The 19,779-nt window shown below is 45.6% G+C and overlaps 1 protein-coding gene across 7 annotated transcripts in view; it reads left to right on the top strand.

The window, feature by feature from the left end:
* Positions 1-10,593: 10,593 nt before the first annotated feature.
* Positions 10,594-19,779, top strand: part of ULK2 (unc-51 like autophagy activating kinase 2) — a 59,752-nt gene continuing 50,566 nt past the window's right edge. For 5 of the 7 annotated variants that reach the window (XM_055576383.1, XM_055576382.1, XM_055576381.1 and 2 more), the window contains exons 1-5: positions 11,499-12,053; positions 12,963-13,055; positions 14,356-14,397; positions 19,282-19,314; positions 19,723-19,759. In XM_055576383.1, the coding sequence (XP_055432358.1) occupies positions 11,964-12,053; positions 12,963-13,055; positions 14,356-14,397; positions 19,282-19,314; positions 19,723-19,759 (295 nt within the window). In that variant the 5' untranslated portion in view covers positions 11,499-11,963. Of the gene's footprint in view, positions 11,173-11,498; positions 13,056-14,355; positions 14,398-19,281; positions 19,315-19,722; positions 19,760-19,779 lie in introns of those variants that run through there. The other 2 variants (XM_055576384.1, XM_055576387.1) reach the window with 2 other exon arrangements.

The following is a 19,779-nucleotide window of genomic DNA, read 5'->3' as shown; positions in this document are numbered from 1 at the left end:
TTATAACTTATATAGTATTGTACATCAGTTCAGTTCAGTTCAGTCGCTCAGTTGTGTCCAACTCTTTGTGACCCCATGAATTGCAGCACGCCAGGCTTCCCTGTCCATCACCAACTCCCGGAGTTCACTCAGACTCACGTCCATCAAGTCAGTGATGCCATCCAGCCATCTCATCCTCTGTCATCCCCTTCTCCTCCTGCCCCCAATCCTTCCCAGCATCAGAGTCTTTTCCAATGAGTCAACTCTTCGAATGAGGTGGCCAAAGTACTGGAGTTTCAGCTTTAGCATCATTCCTTCCAAAGAAATCCCAGGGCTGATCTCCTTCAGAATGGACTGGTTGGATCTCCTTGCAGTCCAAGGGACTCTCAAGAGTCTTCTCCAGCACCACAGTTGAAAAGCATCAATTCTTCGGCCCTCAGCCTTCTTCACAGTCCAACTCTCACATCCATACATGACCACAGGAAAAACCATAGCCTTGACTAGACGGACTTTTGTTGGCAAAGTAATGTCTCTGCTTTTGAATATGCTATCTAGGTTGGTCATAACTTTCCTTCCAAGGAGTAAGCGTCTTTTAATTTCAAGGCTGCAGTCACCATCTGTAGTGATTTTGGAGCCCAGAAAAATAAAGTCTGACACTGTTTCCCCATTGATTTCCCATGAAGTGATGGGACCAGATGCCATGATCTTCGTTTTCTGAATGTTGAGCTTTAAGCCAACTTTTTCACTCTCCTCTTTCACCTTCATCAAGAGGCTTTTGAGTTCCTCTTCACTTCCTGCCATAAGGGTGGTGTCATCTGCATATCTGAGGTTATTGATATTTCTCCCAGCAATCTTGATTCCAGTTTGTGTTTCTTCCAGCCCAGCATTTCTCATGATGTACTCTGCATGTACATCAACTATACTTCAATTAAAAAAAAAAATTCTCAGAAGGTAAGAAGAGAGGGAAACTTCTCTCCATTTTGATGTTTTTCCGGATCCACGGAACGCACACAGCAGGAATGACTCTCATGTAAACGGTGACTCTGCATGGTGAGGATGTCTCCATGCAGGTTCGTCAGTTGTAACACGTGTACCATCCGGTGGGGATGTTGCTGGGGGAGAGGATGCTGACATTGCGTAGGAGCAGGGGCATGTGGGAAAGCACTCTGCTTTCTGCCCACTTCTTTCATTGAGATAGAGTTGACACTGAGCCTTGTGTGAGTTCAAGGGGCCAGCCATGTCAATGTGATCCATTTATATTGCAACATGATGGCCACCATAGCATTGGCTAACACCTCTGTTGCATCACATAATCATTATCATTTCTTCCTTTTTAAAAATGTATTTATTTTTATTTATTTATGTGACTTCACTGGGTCTTAGTTACAGCACTTGATATCTTTAGTTGTGGCATGTGGACTCTTAATTGCGGCAGACTAGGTCTAGTTCCCTGACCAGGGATGGAACTCAGGACCCCTGCCTTGAGAGCACAGAGTCTTAGCCACTGGACTACCAGGGAAGTCCCCATCAACATTTCTTCCAGTTGTGAGAACTACTTCCTGTTCAGTTTTACTGCCATGATGTTGTTCTTTCCTTAAGAACCTTACACAGGCTTCTCATCTGACCCAGGGGAAAGCCAAAGTCCTTCCAATGACCTCTGAGACTCTACAGCCTCTGGCCTGTTTTCTCTGTGACATCATCTCCAATCACCACCCCCTGATCCACTCAGTCCCAGTCACACAGGGCTATGGGCACCCTTCTGCCTCGGGGCTTCTGCACCTGGAATTCCTCCCCTCTGCATGGATCCCAGCCTCGCTTCCTTCAAGTCTTGACTCTGATGTCACCTCAGTGAGGTCATTCTGGGTCACTTTTTCTTAAATTGGGCCCCTTCCCCCATGCTTCCTCTCTCCCTCCCAGGTTTAGTTTTCTTATTGGTACCTGTTGGGCTTCTCTGATAGCTCAGTTGGTAAAGAATCCGCCTGCAATTCAGGAGACCCTGATTTGATTCCTGGGTTGGAAAGAGCCCCTGGAGAAGGGAACGGCTACCCACTCCAGTATTCTTGGGCTTCCCTTGTGGCTCAGCTGATAAAGAATCTGCCTGCAATGCAGGAGACCTGGGTTTGATCCCCGGGTTGGGAAAATCCCCTGGAGAAGGGAAAGGCTACCCACTCCAGTATTCTGGCCTGGAGAATTCCACAGACTGTATAATCCATGGGGTCACAAAGAGTCAGACATGACTAAGCAACTTTCACTTTCACTTCACTTTGGTACCTGTTGCTAGTGAGACTCCCAGATATGTTATTTGTTCTTCGCATGGTCTGCTTCCCTCACTGAGAATAAGCTCCTCGAGATAGGCACCTACATTTAAAAATCCATACACTTAGACCAAGCAATCCCACGCCTGAGAATCTAGTCCAGGAAATAGAAGCACTAATACATAAAAAATTAATGTAACACAACAGTGTTCATACTGGCCAACACACACACACACACACACACACACACACACACAGAGCAGGAAACAGTGAATGTCCAACCACAGAGAATGCCTGAATACATTCTGATGCATCCATACCATGGAATGTTATGCAGCCTTGAAAAAGGGTTAATTAGTTTTGCACGAAGTAACTTAAAGGAATCCCATCAGGTAATACCTGAGAAGAGCAAAATCCAAAAGGGTATCATATGATCCCCTGTTTGTCAAACTGACATACAGGAAGGATGTTTTCCACATACCTGTTTATAAGCAGCAGTTTACATATATTTGTATATGATCGTCTTTGTGTGGGGAAAATCTGTAATAGACTGTTGACATAAGTCTCATGGGAGAGGAGGGAAGGGAGGGTGGTCACAAATAAAAGAAAGCAAACAGGGACTTCCCCGGTGGTCCGGTGGGCAAGACTCCGTGCTCCCTATGCAGGGGGTCTGGATTCAGTCCTTGGTCGGGGAACTAGGTACTGCATGCTGCAACTAAGACCCAGCTGCTGCTACTGCTGCTAAGTCACTTCAGTCGTGTCCGACTCTGTGTGACCCCATAGACATCAGCCCACCGGGCTCTCCTGCCCCTGGGATTCTCCAGGCAAGAACACTGGAGTGGGTTGCCATTTCCTTCTCCAATTCATGAAAGTGAAAAAGTGAAAGTGAAGTCGCTCAGTCGTGTCCGACTCTTAGCGACCCCATGGGCTGCAGCCCACCAGGCTCCTCCATCCATGGGATTTTCCAGGCAAGAGTACTGGAGTGGGGTGCCATTGCCTTCTCCAAGACCCAGCACTGCCAACTAAATAAATGTTTTTTAAATTTTAAAAACAGTATGAAAGCTGGCCCTGGGCATGTACAGCACAATATCATTTATACTATTTTTGAAAATGAAAAAAAAAGAAAAACTACATAAGTAAACACACAAACTTTAAAATGGCTTAAAATACACATTACCAATATCCCTCTCATCTTTCTAAAATTCGTAAACAGATCGAGCAAGAGACTACAAGTATTTCTGCCAAGACTGAACGTCTCTTCTACAATAATTTGCTCTCGTGTTTATTGTAAGTAAAGATAATATTAGAAACAAGAAAATCTGGGGGGTTTCCTAACACCCGCTGGCTTCGTCTCCTGGTCTGTTTTGCTGCCCCAAGTCCACCCTCCTCTGTCCGTCTCAGCCCCTTTCCCTGCTTCACCTCCTGCCCTGTCCCCTGACAGTCCCCATACCCATCCCCCAACTCAGGTGTTAAATAAAGGTTTGTTGAATGAAGCCCTTCTTGGTGTCTCTTTCATCTCCTGGCTCCATCTCTTTCATCCTCTGCCCACTCCCTGGACCGGCCTCTCCAGGTTAGTCATGGTTGCTGGACCTGGGAACCCCTCCTTCCTCACGTGTACTGACTCACCTTTCCAATTCACTTGAGACCCCACCGTGGCCTCACCTGACTCCATCCAGACATGAGGAGCTGCTCTCCTCCCTGGTTCTGCTCTGGACAGGTCGCCCAGCTGTGTGGAGCCCAGCCAGCCCAAGATGGTACATCGGGAGACGGGATGTAGTCAGTCAACAGAGTCTGTGTGTCAGGGCGTCTTCCAGGCCTGGGGGCTAGAACACTGCATCTTTACATTCCAGGTGGAGGAGACAAATGGGTCGAACGGCGAGAAGGTGGTAAGGGGCCATGATGAAGGAAGAGGGCTCCAGGCGGAGTGAACAACAGATGCAAAAGCCTGGATGGGAGACATGGAGGAGACCCAGGAGGGCCTGGAGAATCCTGGGCGCCTTCCTGGAGGGGGCATCTGAGCTGGGCCTTTTGGTGGAGAATAGGCACACTGAAGAAGAGTTACGACAGCCGTGTGAAGGGGCAGTGGATTGGGTAAACGACGGGTCCTCAGCACATCTGGTTTATGGTGGGTTACGATGGTGAGCCAGGTCCCCTGACTCAGGGCCTGGGGCTACTGCAGCCGATGAGGGAATGAAGAAGACACAGCCACCACTCACATCCCCCAGTGGACTTTAACTGATTTTCACATCACCAGCTGTCCAACCCACTGCCAGGAAGCTGTGGTCACCGAGGACTGCTCCTCGAAGCTGCAGAGGTGAAGCAATGGGTCCACCACCAGTGACACTAGCCCCAGGGTATCCCTGGGCCAGAGAATGAACTGCTGGGAGGAAGAGGGTAAGACCAGCCTGTCACACTTGCCAAACAGATAGGAAGACTGACACCACTGAGTATGGGTGAGAATGCAGAGCGGCAAACTCATACTCCGCTGGGGGAATGTGTGACCAGTCTGGAGTTCACTTGATAGTATCGGTCAGTGTTGAGATGTGTCCTGCAGCCCAGCGACCCCACTGCTGAGTGTGAACCAAACAGAAACAAACACACATGGTCACCAAAGTTCATGGACACTGGACACCCCTGGATGTTTGTTGAGAGAGGAATGAGTCAGTAACTCAAGGTTTCTTCACATGGTAGACCCTGAGAAGAGGCCAGAAGGAGCGGTGACTGCAGACGACAAACAGAACGATGCCCACATACGGACATAACGCCAAGGAGAGAAGCCAGATGTAAACTAGACAGACCTCAATACCCAACTGGGAAAGTGTCACTCTTTTGGGAGCAGTGACGGGATGGGGCATGAGGGGGACTCTAAGTGAATCCAGCCCACCTGTGCCTGTCAAGCTGGGATCCAAGAAACCTACCAGACCTCCTTTCCAGTCGGGCTGTTCCAGGTCCTCCAGCCCCGGTGATACCGATACCACAAGGGGCAGGGTGAGCTTTTCCTGATGGGCCCGCCCCAATCCCTGACCCACAAAACCTGCAACAATTAAAAGAAAAAAAAGAAAAAGGTCCTTGTTTGGAGTCACTCCACTTTGCAAGACAGCAACTGGCTTTCAGAACAATCTTCATCCTTTTTTCTTTTTCTAATTTTTTTTTTTTTTTTTGGCCTGATGAGGTTGAAGGCAGAGATGGAGTCACCGCTTCAGATGCCGGCTGTACCCAGCTTGAGCCCACCCTCGGAGGCACACTCCTGGACTGTTAAGGAACAGGAGATGGTGGAGGATGGCCGGCCCATTGTCCAGAGAGACAAATGAGATGGCTGAGAATGGTCTGGGCCCTCGTTGGCTGGTTGTTTCAGACATCTTTGAAGTCAGTTTTTTTGAGGATTGCAGGCCTCTGGCCTGTTCACCCCGCCCCTAACCTTTCCCCATCCCTGTCTGGCTCCCTCCAGGGGAGGAAGGGCCTGGCCTTGGGGTGGGGCCTTAAGTTACTGAGCCAAGAGGCCCCTTAGATGCAGTCTGTGCGGTGGGGGACAGATGGCGTGGGCGTGGCCGAAGGAGGAGCTAACCATGATTGACTGTGTGCAGGTGCGTTCCTGAGGGGAGTGGTCCAGCAGAGGACCAGTACTCAGCTCTGGGGAACCAAACTCCAGCGAGATGACCCCGCAGAGGGAAGAAAGGCTCCTTGAAGATGTGAATGAACCAAAGTAGCAGTGGGCCCCCCAGCTCCCAGCCCTGCTCCCGTAAATACACACAGAGCACAGCTTTCACCCTGCCCAGAACGGGGAACCTTCCAGGAGCACGCCCCTCTCGCGGCTTGGCCTCCAGCCCTGGGTTCCCTCAGGAGATCTCGGCCACGTGGTGGGCTCGGGGGACCTGGGTTTGTTTTCTGTCTCCTCCAACCCTCCAACCCTCTCTTCATCCCGCCCAAGTTCAGGAATGAGGCTGAAGGACTTAGTAAATAGTATCTTATTGCTTAATCTGTGGCTGGACCTGGGAGTAGCTCTGCAATCAACCTCTGGAAGATCAGTAGGGAAGCCTGCCCGGGGCCCACCCCAGAAGCTGGGAGCATGTGGACAGGCAGATGGATGAATGGGAGCACAGCAGTGGGCTCTGAACATTTCCAAGAAAAACTGTACTTTTAAAAACAGAAAAAGCAGAAAAATGCTTGTCTGTGCAACAATAGACTTTGTTGTCGTTAATGGTGGAGGTCTTACAGCCTGACTCACAAGTGTTCCGAGTTACTACTTGTTACTACAAGTGTAGCCTGTGTACACCTGAGACTCGATGCCCAGACTCCTCTGGGAGGAAGGACCTGCCCTGCTGGGGAAGGACAGTTGGCCCCCATCTCTCCCCTGCTGGTCCAGGGCCTCAGCCAGAGCAGCCCAGCCACCCAGGGTCATGCCCTCCAGGGCAGCTCCAGAAGGTGAAGAGTGAGCTGGGCATTTGGGCTCAACTCCAGAGCATTCAGCTGGGGTGGCCCAGGTGTGGTCAAGCCAGCATGATAGTTCTTCCTGTGCCAATGGTCACTGGTGTCCTACCTGTTCCTGGTCCTCCTGTCACTGGTGTCCATCCTTAATGAGCATCTCCATCCCAACCCCAGAGTCTGTTTCTGGAGAACCCAGCTGGGTCAGCTGTTTTCTCATTTCAGTAGGCATGTGGTTTACAACAGGGAACAAAAAACTAGCCTGTAATGACACACTGATATTGATCTTCTTGTCTAAAGTTTTAGTAAATCCATCATGGTTGAAGATGTACTATTCTTTTAAAACCACTCAATAGATTCTGTTTAAGTTTTTGAATAAAATTGTTTTAAAATTAAAATATTTTCTTTTTCTATATCATCACATCAATCAAATATTTCCCTTAGAAGTTTAATATTTCAGATGCTTTATTTGACAATGGACTCATGATATCCCCTGAAATTTATCCTTGTGACATATAAATATATTCTTTAAAATATTTTTAATTTAAAAAAACCTTTTCATTTTTTTTTTGGCCATGCCACATGGCTTGTAGAATCTTAGTTCCCTAACCAAAGACTGAGCCCGCGCCTTCAGCAGTGAAAGCACTGAGTCCTAACCATTGGACTGCCAAGGCATTCCCTGAAAATATTCTTCGCTTTATTTCAGCCATTACCATTAACAGAACATTATGGCCACTCCTGTGAAATATATGCTTAGCATTTTAACTTTTAATGATTCAAGTTTTAAGTGCTCTTTGGGTTGAACAGTTATGGCAATAGTGAAAATTAGCTACTCTATTTTTGGCTGAAATAATCAAATTGTTTTTCATTTTAGAAATGAAATTTTTAAATCATTTATTTTATTTTTGGGTGTGCTCAGTCTTCTGAGCGTGGTCTTTCTCTAGTTGTGGCAAGTAGGGACTACTCTTCGTAGCAGTGTGCGGGCTTCTCACTGAAGTGGCTTCTCTTGTTGCAGCGCAGGGGCACGTGCGGGCTTCAGTAGTTGTGGCACATTGGCTTAGTTGCCCCTTGGCATGTGGGATCTTCCCAGACCAGGGATTGAACATGTGTCCCTTGCATTGGCAGGCAGATTCTTATCCACTGTATCACCAGGGAAGTCCTAGAAATACTGATTCATGCATAACATAGAAAGATGCTTCCTGCTGTTGCCATGCTATCACAGTATCAGAAAATTCCTGGCTGGAGTCTATTTTTGATGTCATTTCAGAAGATTTGTAGTTATGATATTTCCTGAAAGCTTTAAGAAATATATCCAAAGTTTGTGGTCTCTTCACTTTATGCGCTTATTTCCATATTTTTCAATAAAACTGTACATGTATAAACATCAAAGCTCAGCACACTACCAGTCCCAAGAATTTCTAAGCATCAGCTATAGGATCGAAGTAGAGACAATAGAACCAAAATAAAAGCAAACAGCCATGATGTGATTTGAAGATAATAATAAATGGGTGATTCTCCTAATCTCAGAATCCCTCCCTGCCAAGAGATGGGGTCATGAACGCTTGTCACACTTACTTGTCCCAGGAACCCTTTCACTATCACAATATCACACAGTGTTTGGCTGAGAAGCTCAGTTTATGTGAGAATTTATATTAGCAAGTGATCTTACCTCTCACTGCAGTTATTATTACACAATATACAAAGTGAAACATTTCAGTAGTGTCAACAGGCATGTTTACATACACGCACACACACACACGGTTAATAGGACAAAGAACAATGACAGTGAATCAGATTGGCAACTTTGAGTGATTTCAGAAGTAAAGTCAAAATCTTCCTTCTGGGCATTCCTGAATAAAGCCTAAATTTGATCCCTGATCATCCTTCCTGGGTTGCCCACTCGCCCCTGCTTTTGGGGTAAGTTTTGGAATTTCCACTCTTCCGCTGGCTCCGGCAGGCTTGTACAACTTGACCTGCCTCCCTCAACCCTAGTCCCTGTCTTGAGAGGATTGCTCAGTGCACCTCTCCAGAGTGGGGTCATCAGAATCCCTTCCTTAAGAACTTGGGTTTGAGACTGGTGGCTTCCGGTTCTCTGTCCTCCTGCCTTGTTGGGGAGAGAACAAAGAAGCAGACGCCTCTTCAGTCCCTGCTCTACTGGGAACCCAAGAGCCATACCTGTGTCTTTATCTACATTCCTCTTTTTTTTTTTTTTTTTTTTGCTTTTGCTTTATCTCATTTGGCCTATGTGCTTACTGACATAGTCCTAACTAGATATCCCCTTAACAAAGGTCCCCCACTCCAGTGCTCCCCACCGCCACTTCGCCTCAGGAGTGAGCCTCGAGGTCAGAAATCCTTCTGTGAAAGCTGCATATTTTTTAAAGCAACAATGTGCTCCCAGGGCCTGTGCTTAGCCAACGGGTACAGGAGGGGATGCAGGTCTAAATTTAGGACCCCTGGTGGCTTAGGACAGTTCCATAATGTCCTACTGTGGGAATGTAATTTTAATGACATTAAAAAATAAACAGCTCGAAGTTGTATATTAGTTATTAGCTTCAATTACCTTTGATTCCTAGAGGATGCAACCTTGTGAACAGGGCCGTGTTATGAATTATGTCTCGTGCACTGGCTCAGCTGGCAGAGGATACACCTGTCCTCGTCTGGATGGTGAGATGACCAGCAGGAAGGTTGAAGCACTGCTCCTGGAGGGTACTGAGGCCCTACAAGACACCTCGGCAGACAGACCCCGAAACTAGCAGCTTTGGTGCCTCAGGACAGCCTGGACAGCTCCCGCTCTGCTCCCTGGGATGTTGACCATGGCCAGGTACTTCATGGGAAAGGCTGCCAGCCTTAGTCCTGGGGTATTAGTTCTCCTCGTGACTTCCCTGCTGTCCAAAAATTTTATACCCACTGCTTCTGCACAGAAAGTTTATAGGAAGTGAATTCTCCAGAGAACTGTTAGAGAACCAGCTCTTACACAGGTGTAATGGTCCATTGATAAAAGCTAGAACTGCAAAGCTTGGATTCTGTTCACCTGAGTACCACCTGGGGCATGGCCAGAGGAGGGAAGGGGGTGACTCCAGCACAGGGCTGGGGTGGGGGATGTGTCACCTATGACCAGGCTTGATCTCATTTTACTTACCCCACACACATCTGTTGTTGTTGTCCAGTCACTCAGTTGTGTCCAACTCTTTGTGATCCTATGGACTCTAGCACGCCAGGCATCCCTGTCCTTCACATTCCCAGTCCACACACATTAAGTAGTGCTTTGCAGAGCCAAGTACTGTTCCAGGCTCTTTCCACATCAGTCCTTTAATCCTCTTAACCACCCAGTGAAGGTACAGGTTGATGTTATAGCTTCCTTTTACAAAGGAGGAAACCTAGGCAGGGGAGGTGAAGTAGCTGGTTCAGGGTCCTACAACCCATAATATACACATCCTGGAGAACTACTTCTCAGTGGGTTTTAGGTCACTGACTCATATTTAAATATTCATGTTTAAAGAGAAAAGAAAATAGGGACACTTTCAAAGAGGTAAGGAATCATCTCCAAATGAATTTTTGTGTTTATGTGCAATTTGCTTCATTTGCTCTTCATTTAAAAAAATTTTTATTTGTTTATTTATGTATGGCTTCACTGGGTCTTGGCTGCTGTGTGAGAGATTTCTCTAGTTGCCCTGTAGGGGCTTCTCTCCTTGTGGAGCACAGGCTTTAGGCTCAGGGGTTTCAGTGGTTGCAGCACCTGGGCCCAGCCTTCCGTATGGCCTCTGGAATCTTCCCGGACCAGGGATCAAACCTGACTCCCCCCACACACCAGTAGGTGGATTTCCAACCACTGGACCGCCAGGGAAGGCCCTGCTCTTAATTTTTGAAGGTTGTAGACTTACACAGGCTCCAACACTCACCTGGGCCAGACTGACATAGGGAGGGAATTAGGCAGGTGTGCACAGTTGGGAGTATAAACCCAAGACCTCACATTTTAAGGGTTAGAGGAAGGGGCCAGTTCCTCTCTGGAGATTTCCCAGGCTGACTGCTACAAGGCTGGATGTCCTGAGGGTCCCTGTTGGGCCTTCAGAGATCAGTGTTCAGGAAAGGGCCTTGGGTGGGAAGTGTAACTCTGGAAGTGAGAGATGACTTGAGAGCAGATATGTTAAACAAGTGAACATGCAGTGCATTATGGGACCTGGGATTTCTGACGTTTTCAAGCACGTTTACAAAATGATTTCGGTAGACACCTCTCTAAGGGAAAGGTTGTCACTTTTCAAGTGTCAAGTAAGTTCCTTGTCACTTGAATGTTAATGAGCTGGTAGGAAAAAAAACTCTTTTAGGCCCTTCAAAGGAAGCCGGAGGCCACGCTGCAGGACACCCGAGGCTGGGAAGCAGTTTCTCACTAGAGCCTTGAAAACAACCAAAACTGAGTCTGCAAGCATTCGCATTTATTTCTCTAGGACTGTCATCAGTTCCTCACAGAAGCCAAGTGGCCGCAGAAGGTGCAGGATCCCGGACCTACACGCCCATGAGGGTAAATGCAAAAGGGTGGGGGCTTGGCGGCGAGGCCTCTGGCTTCGCAGGGCACGGAAAGGCCTGGATACAAGAGATGCTCCTTTGCCCTCATCGCATCCGTGGGGTCCACACTGCACAGGGATGCCCCCGTCCCTCCTGCCGCCCCTTCCCGGAAGCCCGCCTCCCCCGGGTCTAGCCCTGGGCGCCGCCGGTTCGCGCGCTTCTTCCCGCCTCCAGCGGCAGCTGGGCACTCATTTTCCCGGCGGAGGTAGCGCGTCCGCCGCGCCGCGCGCTGCGGCCTACAAGATGCGCTGACGTCGCGGAGGGCCGGCAGTCGGCGCGGAGCGGCCGGCGCGCGCGTGTGGGTCCTTCGCTGGTTAGCCTGGCGAGGGCACAAGGCCGGGCCCGCGAAGGGCGGCGGCCGGGCGGAGCCGCACCCTCGGAGAGGCCAACGCGCAGACGGGCGGGGATGGGGGGCGCCGGGGCCCGCACCTCTCCCCGGCGCTCGCGCGGCCCCGGGAGTGCTCAGTGACGACGACGGCGCCGCCCCTGCTCGGCAGTGCCGAGTCCGCTTCCTCAGGGAGTCAGCGGCCGGCGGAGGCCGGCATGAGGAGCGGCCGGGGCCGGGCCAGGCCTCGCTGACCCCGTCCCTGCGCGGCGCTTCCCCGTTTCTGCCCGGCCTCTCGGCATGAGTGCCCGCCCAGGCCCGGGGCCGCGGCTGCCCCAGCTCGGCGGCCGGCGGGCGCGCTTGGGGCCGGCGGGCCCGCGGTGCTGATCGCCGCCCGCCCGAGCCGACCCCGGGGCGCGGCCATGGAGGTGGTGGGAGACTTCGAGTACAGCAAGCGGGACCTCGTGGGCCACGGGGCCTTCGCCGTGGTCTTCCGGGGGCGGCACCGCCAGGTGAGCCCCGCCTCAGGCGTGGCTGTGAGGCTGCGGCCAGGGTGGCGCGGGGCCGGGCCGGTCGCGCTCGGACCCTCCCCGGTGGCGGAGAATTGCAGACCTAGCGGAAAATGGGCAGGTGGACCGCGAGCCCGGGGCTTCCCCAACTCAGTGTTGCGTTTCCCCGCGCGGAGCCCCTACCGCCCACCCACCTCCGTTCCTGGGCTGGGCGGACGGCCGGCCGAGGGGTGAGGCGGGGAGACCCAAATCGACCCGAGAGCGGGCTCAGCTTTTTTTTTTTTTTTCTTTTTTCTTTTTAAGCTTATGCTGTTTTGAAAACAGGCTCCCAGCAGGTTTTAGAATCTAAAGAATTCGGAAAGTCACCTCAGGAGTGGAAATAATCCTAAGAGAGTTTGAGCCAAGGGGCAGATCTGAAGAGGGCTGCTGGCCTGGTTGCTCAGCCTGTAAAGTAGTAAATACAATATTACCGAGTTTTCCTTTATCGTGAGAATAACTTAAAACTCAAGAAGAAGGAAAAAAAAAACAAAAACAAAACACCACGAATCGTTTAATCCTGCCTAGCTGTCAAATCCTATTTTCGGTTAACTGTTAACCATCTCCCAGTTTATCCTCCATAACTTTTAAGTAGTTGTAGATAAAGTGTGTCTTTTTTTTTTTTTTTTTTTTTCATTTATTGCTAGTTACTACGGAGGCTTAATATTTATTTTTACTGGCTGTCTTGTGGGACGTTAGCTTGCTACACCTTTGTAAAATCATTTTCTTGTTAGAAATTTGGATTCTATTTTTTCCTGGTGCTATTACATGAATTTGCTAAAAACATCTTTATGCTTATAGATTCTTTTTTTTGTTTGTTTCTCTTCAGTTGTTTCTGTGGAATAATTTTCAGGAGTAATTGTTTTTCCTTTCCAGAAAACTGATTGGGAGGTAGCTATTAAAAGTATTAATAAAAAGAACCTGTCAAAATCACAAATACTGCTTGGGAAGGAAATTAAAATCTTAAAGGTATGTTTCTTTATGGGGTATTTCATACTAGATATACTAGATTAAAACTTAAATGAACACAAGATGACATCCTTTCCAGTTTGAGTTGACCCCAAGTTTGAGAATGTTCACCTGTTGCTCTCATTTTTGCATGCTCAGTTTTTTGAAACATTGAGTACTTGCAAGCTGTTTTTAAGAATAGATGCTTGCGGCTCTTGGCCAGTGCTTAGAGGGATTAGATGAAAACTGATTTTAGCTTCTCATCATTCCTTTCCCTTAGTTACTGCGTTGTCCTTTGAGAAGAGGCAGGCATCTCTTGGAGGTTTCCCTTGTGGCTCAGATGGTAAAGAGTCTGCCTCCTGTGTAGGAGACCCAGGTTCAATCCCTGGGTGGGGAAGATCCCCTGGAGGAGGTCATGGCAATCCACTCCTGTATTCTTGCCTGGAGAATCCCATGGACAGAGAAGCCTGGCTGGCTACAGTCCATGGGGTTGCATGGAGTCAGATATGACTGAGTGACTACCACTACACACAGGCCTCTCTTACACATTATTTCTCTCTTTTTCTGTTGATTCCTTTCTTGTTACAGTTAAATATTTTTTGGAGAACTGGGGGCAGTTGTAATCTATTTTCCTTATAAATTGAGCAAAGTTATTTTCCTTGGAAGTTGTCTTTTTAGATCACTCATAAGCAGAATTATCCAAGTGGGATGCTTTGAGGGGGAGAAAGGAGTCCATGGTCAAATAAATGTGGAAAGTCATGTTTACTTAATACTTCTTGGAGAGTCACAAAGCCCTTCATTCATTATAAAGAAATTCGAAAAAAAAATGCAGTGAAGAAATAGGTTTAGGTGTGTTTAATCCCAAAGTAATATAAACATGGAACCTTCATCTAACGTTCATCAGAACTGCTGTTCTGTGGACAGCTCTTGGGTAAGAATTATAGCTTGTTGAATTATACTTTGTTTTCTTTTAGGCAAATTGTGCTTTCTAAAAGCAGTTTGGAATTTTAGGCCTTTCTTGTTAGAAATTATGTATTAAATCTAAAAGACTAGCAGTAAAATATGTGGTCATACTGACCTTTTATTTTGTAAATGAGAGTAAATTAGGACAGTGAAAAAAATGTTTGCCCCAAGTAGTTTGATCAGGCACATTTCTTGTTATTCTTAATTAGATTGAATTGTTATAACTAGTAACAAAAGTGTAGTATACTAGAAATAGTATAAATGGATATAAATGTGTGTATATACTTAATTTTATTTGCATATTGAAAAATTACAATTCTTAAATACAAATATTTTGAATTCTCAATTTTCTTAACAGGAACTTCAGCATGAAAACATTGTAGCACTCTATGATGTTCAGGTACCTTATTTTGGATTTTCAAAGAAATATATGTATGTTTGTTAATAAAGAACTTAATAGAAATTTTTTCCATTTCATACAAATTTAAATGTCATCATAGAAATAGAAAAATTGCTTTTTTCTTGTTGAAAAGATGTACAGCTGGAGTTGTGTGCTTATTAAGAATTTGTATAAAATAGTATAGGGCAAAAGGATAAAATAATATGCTGCATAAGTTAACTTACTGATAAATAACAATATGCTACAGTAGTGTTTTAGGTCAAGTAGAGAAATATTGACGCGAGATCTGGCATTTCTGTGATGAATGTAGAAAGGACTATTTTGGGCTATTGAAAAATCAACTAGAGCTTTTTTTCTTATTGCAGAAGCAATGTTTGCTAATAGTGGTGATATTAGGCGATAACATGGCATGATAACAAGGAAACTGCAGATTCATCACCTGGATTTGTTTATGTTGATTGTGTACAGTAGAGTCACACTATTTTTGGAGGTGGGAAGGCTGGATTCTGAAGTTACATTCTAAGGCAACATTTCTGTATAGTCAAAATCACCCTTGGAAATCCTTTTCAAAAGCCCAGGTTTAGAGAAAATTCCTGTTTATTGGGTGGAGCACCAGAGCAAGTAGTTGGCTTGTATTTAGGGGCCATATTGTGTTTTAAAATCCTTGGATCCTAGAATCACACTTGCTAGTGGTATTCACCTGATGGGAACTCCAGGAGTCTGATCCTGAGGGGCGGTGCATTCAGCTTTTCCCTCTACTCCTTCCACAGCCGACCCGGTGCTTGATGCACATTACTCTGTTCTTTTGTTTTCTTAGTCTGGACAGTGGAATTCCAGGAAGTAAATGACTGTGTTATGTGATTCTGCTATTTTATTTCTAGCTAAAACCATTTCCCTATACACTTGCATTACTCAAATTCATTCATTTTGTGAGGTTCCATGCGGTGAGGTGCTGTGTGCCAGGCATTTGTAAAACAGCCCTTGATCTCAGTGTGATTAATTTTAGTGGGCTGTTCTATATGTCCTTTAAAAAATATAGTTATTTTTCATGTAGTCATATCATACAGCAAACTATTTATTTAACTCTACCCAAGTTGTAAGATGTTTAGATTTTTCCCATTACAAAAAAATGCTCCAAGGATAATACATACCTTCTGAAGATACCTGATTATGTCTTGTGAGTTCAGTTTCTAGAATTGGAATTATTGGGACAAGTAGCACGATCAGGTTTAAAGTTTTTGATGTCAGTGTGTGATCTCCAAAAATACAACAGATTCCATATACAGAACATGTATACTCTGTGGGTATATTTTATTACCTATTTAAATAGATACAATTCATTCCTTCATTTGAGAAATTCAAAGCAGCCTAGAAAAAGGGAAAAACGGTTAAAGTCAAAACTAATCTGATGTCACAATCCCTATTGAAATGCTGGTTCTCCTCAGAGCTGTTTGTGTAGTTGTCTGAATTTCTGTAGATAGAGGGCACCACGAGGTACAGGTGAGTGCCTCGTGTAAAAATTGGTAAGTAATATTAACTCTTCTTTGCCTGTCTCTTGAGAGGTACAGAAAACGCTATCAATTTCAGAGTTGATTTTGCTTTCAGGGTGGAGAGTGTAGTTAGATTTTTGTCTGTCGAAATGAATATTTTAAAGTACTGGCTTTGGCTGCAGAGTGAGGTATCATTAGGGAGAACATGCTCCAGAAACCAGAACTGTGGAACAATTGGAAATATCAAGGTGACTGCTGAGAAATGTTTACTGTTTTGTGCATTGTGTACTCCTGGAATTAATTTATAAAAATAGACTTCAGAACTCTTGGTCAGATGAATATAATCTTGACGCTTGGCTGTTGAGTAGACAGAGTTTAGATTTGCTCACTGGATTCTGATCAGGGGTACAGGGTGTGGGGTGCAGAGGCGGGTGCAGTCATTTTATCCACTGGAGACGAGCACCATTCACACTGGCCGCCACTTGTGGAGGTCTACCTCAGACTTATGTGCACTTTGATGAACTGAGAACTTTTGACATTGTAGTCCTCAGGTTTCACTTTAGATGACACTTAAACACATTTTCCCTAATTACAAAAGTAATATATGCGAACAGTTTGAATGGGTCTTCCCTGGTGGCTCAGCTGGTAAAGAATCTGCCTGCAATTCGGGATGCCTGAGTTCTAGCCCTGGGTTGGGAAGATCCAGTATTCTAGCCTGGAGAATTCCATGCACTGTGTAGTCTATGGGGTTGCAAACAGTTGGACACAACTGAGCGACTTTCACTCACTCACTCACTCACTCACAGTTTAAATATTCCAGCATTATCAAAATTAATAAATTAGAAAAGATATGGCACTTCCCAGCGATAACCACTGTTTGTTATATTTGTTTTAGAGTTTTCTAAATACATATATGAATCTATAGTCATGTAATACAGTGGGAGGAGGCTGGGCTGGGCATAGGCAGGTCAGCTTCCCACGCAGATGCAGCCTCTGTGAGGAGCTGACAGGAAAGACAAGAGTGAGGACCTGGAAGAAGGGATGTGGCAGGAGTGCTGGGAGTGGAGGGAGTGCTGGGTGATGTAGGGGACGGTGGAGGGCCCACACGGGATGGATCGCTAGTCCAAGGATGGTGCAAAGCCGTTCGGAGGGTGATATCATGACTGCTTTTGAAAGATACATATCTTTGAGTATTTTGGGCATGAGGTAAGTATTGTCAGCTGGGAATACTTCCCTGCATGAATGTCAATGGTCTGGAAACATCTACTTCTTGTTAATTTTTAGTATAGTGAAAAAGAGATTCGTTCAGTACATGATGCTGGCAAACAGACATCTGTCCTCATCATTTTTGCAAAATAATTTTCAGTGACTCAAAGGCTTAAATATATAAAATAAGCAGTAATGATCTTAGAATAACATTTATATGACTATATGTAATCTAAGAGCTAGCAGGGTATTTTATTTATTTTTATTTTTGGCTGGGCTGGGTCTTCATTGCAGTACGCGGGCTTCTCATTGCGGTGGCTTCTCTTGTTGCTGAGCACAGGCTCAGTAGTTGTGGTGCAAGGGTTCAGTTGCTCAGCAGCACGTGGGATCCTTCCAGACCAGAGATCAAACCTCTGTCCCCCGCGTTGGCAGGAGGACTGCCAACCACTGGACTACCAGGAAAGTCCCTAGAAAGGTATTTTAAGTCAAGATAAACTCAGAAGCCATAAAAGTAGGGACATAAAAGTTTTGAAAGACTTATTTTATGTCAGATGATACAGCCATAAATGGATGAAATTTTCATAAACAAGTAGAGAAAGGTAAATTAAGGTGACAGATGTCACTTCTCACCCTTCCTATTGGCAAAAGTAGGAAGTGCAGTAATGCTTACTGGTGTGATTGGGGAGGAGATGTGTCACTGGTACAAATGTCAGTCTTTGGATATGATTTTTGGAGTGCTGTGTGGTGACACTTTGCCTCCATACCCTGAGGAAGAGTCTGGGCATTACAGTCCAAGTACTCCCAGTAATGCAGGTCAGGGTGTGTTCCTTATCTGCATGGGTCCTGCAGGGACTCCTGTTTCTGTGAGTGAAAGACAAACCCCGCTATCCCTGGTCTCCCCTTCTCTGCATGTTGCTGCTTCTGTTATGTCTACTTGGGCCTCCTGTGGTTCCTGGCCACTTCCCCCTTTTCCTCGTGCCGAGGGCCTCCTTCCTGCAGGGAGATTATATGTGCAGATGGATCACCGTGACTGTTGTCTGCACAGGTACACCTCAACCTTCCTTATGTCTTCACTCAAACGGTATGTTTTCAGGAAGCTTTCTTTAGCCACCCTAAATGGAATTGCAGTCCCCTCCCAACCCTGTTTCTTCTCCTTCCCCAAAGCACCTGTCATCATCTCCAGGCTCTGTGTATTTACTGTTTTTGTTTGTTGACTTGCTCCTGACCCTCCCTTCTTAGAATTTAAGATTGGGGAGAACAGGATATTCTACTCTGCTGTCTTACTGCTGTACCCTCGGGGCCTGGACCAGTGTCTTGTTTATAGTAGGGAGTTAAAAAGTCTGTCATTGAGGAGTATCTGCCAAGGATGTTAGAGCTGCACATCCTTGACTAAACAACCCAGAATCCTGGACATCTATCCGAGGGCCATAAAAGCCTGAGAACTAGGATGTATGTCCAAGAAACAATACAGCTTTGCTTATACTGGCCCAGACTGGAAACAAGTGATGTTCCTTGGTAGGGAACAGCTTAAATGGTGATATAGTCACACAATGACATATGACAGTTAGGAAAAAGACTTGTGCATATGCATTTGACTTGGATGGATTTCTTTGGTGTATTATTGAGTAAGGAAAGCAAGGTTCAGACATTTATATATGATATCCCGTTTTTTCAAAGTAAGTGTGTTTGTGTGTGTGTTTAGCTTCTGATTATATGAGTAGAAGGGTATGGGGTTACATACCAGACGTAAATATTGGTCAGCTGTTGAGGTGAAGATAATCAAGCAAAAAGGTGGAAATGTATTATATTACAGTTAAGAATCCCATCAAGTACATGCTTCCTTCAGGTGTGTGTGGGCCAGTAGGACAAAGCATCCCAGACCATGTGTTCCAGAATCGAGACTGCACGTTTAGTGTTGCTCTTCCTTTAGTTCTTTGCATGAGTAGACTTGAACTTCTTGATGACTACATTAGCCATTTAGTGTCATTGAAGCTGAGATGCTTATGTCAGTGTTTAGGGGATTTTAAATTTCACTTACTAATGGATTTTGTGATTTCATTTTACTTCTTTAAAATGAATACATATACTATTTTATTAACAATAATTACTTTAAATTTTTTTAAATTAAGCAAATTTTTGCTTAATTTTTTCTCTAATCTAGACCATGTATAATATGTTTACTTTTCAGGAATTACCCAACTCTGTCTTTCTGGTGATGGAGGTAGGTAATATCCAGGTTTCTTTTTAATTTTTTTCTTTTGATTAATGCGTACCTTAAAATTGACAGGTTATTTGAAATTTGAATTAATAAAGTTTCAGTGATTTAGATTCTATTTTATAAGGAATATAAAATTTTAAAATGTTGATTCTATGATTCTTATAATTTGTTTGGGACTGGATTTATAATATTACAAATGTATTTTTAATTAAAATTAACTGATAGGACTTCCATGGTGATCCAGTGGTTAAGACTCCAAGCTTCCAATGCAGGGGATGTGGGTTCGATCCCTGGTCAGGGAACTGAGATACTATATGCCATGTAGCCAAATTAAAAAAAAAAAGCTGATAATGAATTGAATTAATCTTGAATCAGTGTCTTATTTTAATTACTTTTTGTTTTGTATATCAGTATTGCAATGGTGGAGACCTGGCAGATTATTTGCAAGGTAATTTTTTGACTTTGTCA

Source organism: Bubalus kerabau, chromosome 4 (genome assembly GCF_029407905.1).
Source record: "Bubalus kerabau isolate K-KA32 ecotype Philippines breed swamp buffalo chromosome 4, PCC_UOA_SB_1v2, whole genome shotgun sequence".
NCBI lineage: Eukaryota > Metazoa > Chordata > Mammalia > Artiodactyla > Bovidae > Bubalus > Bubalus kerabau.
This window is presented reverse-complemented; position numbering and strand designations above follow the sequence as displayed.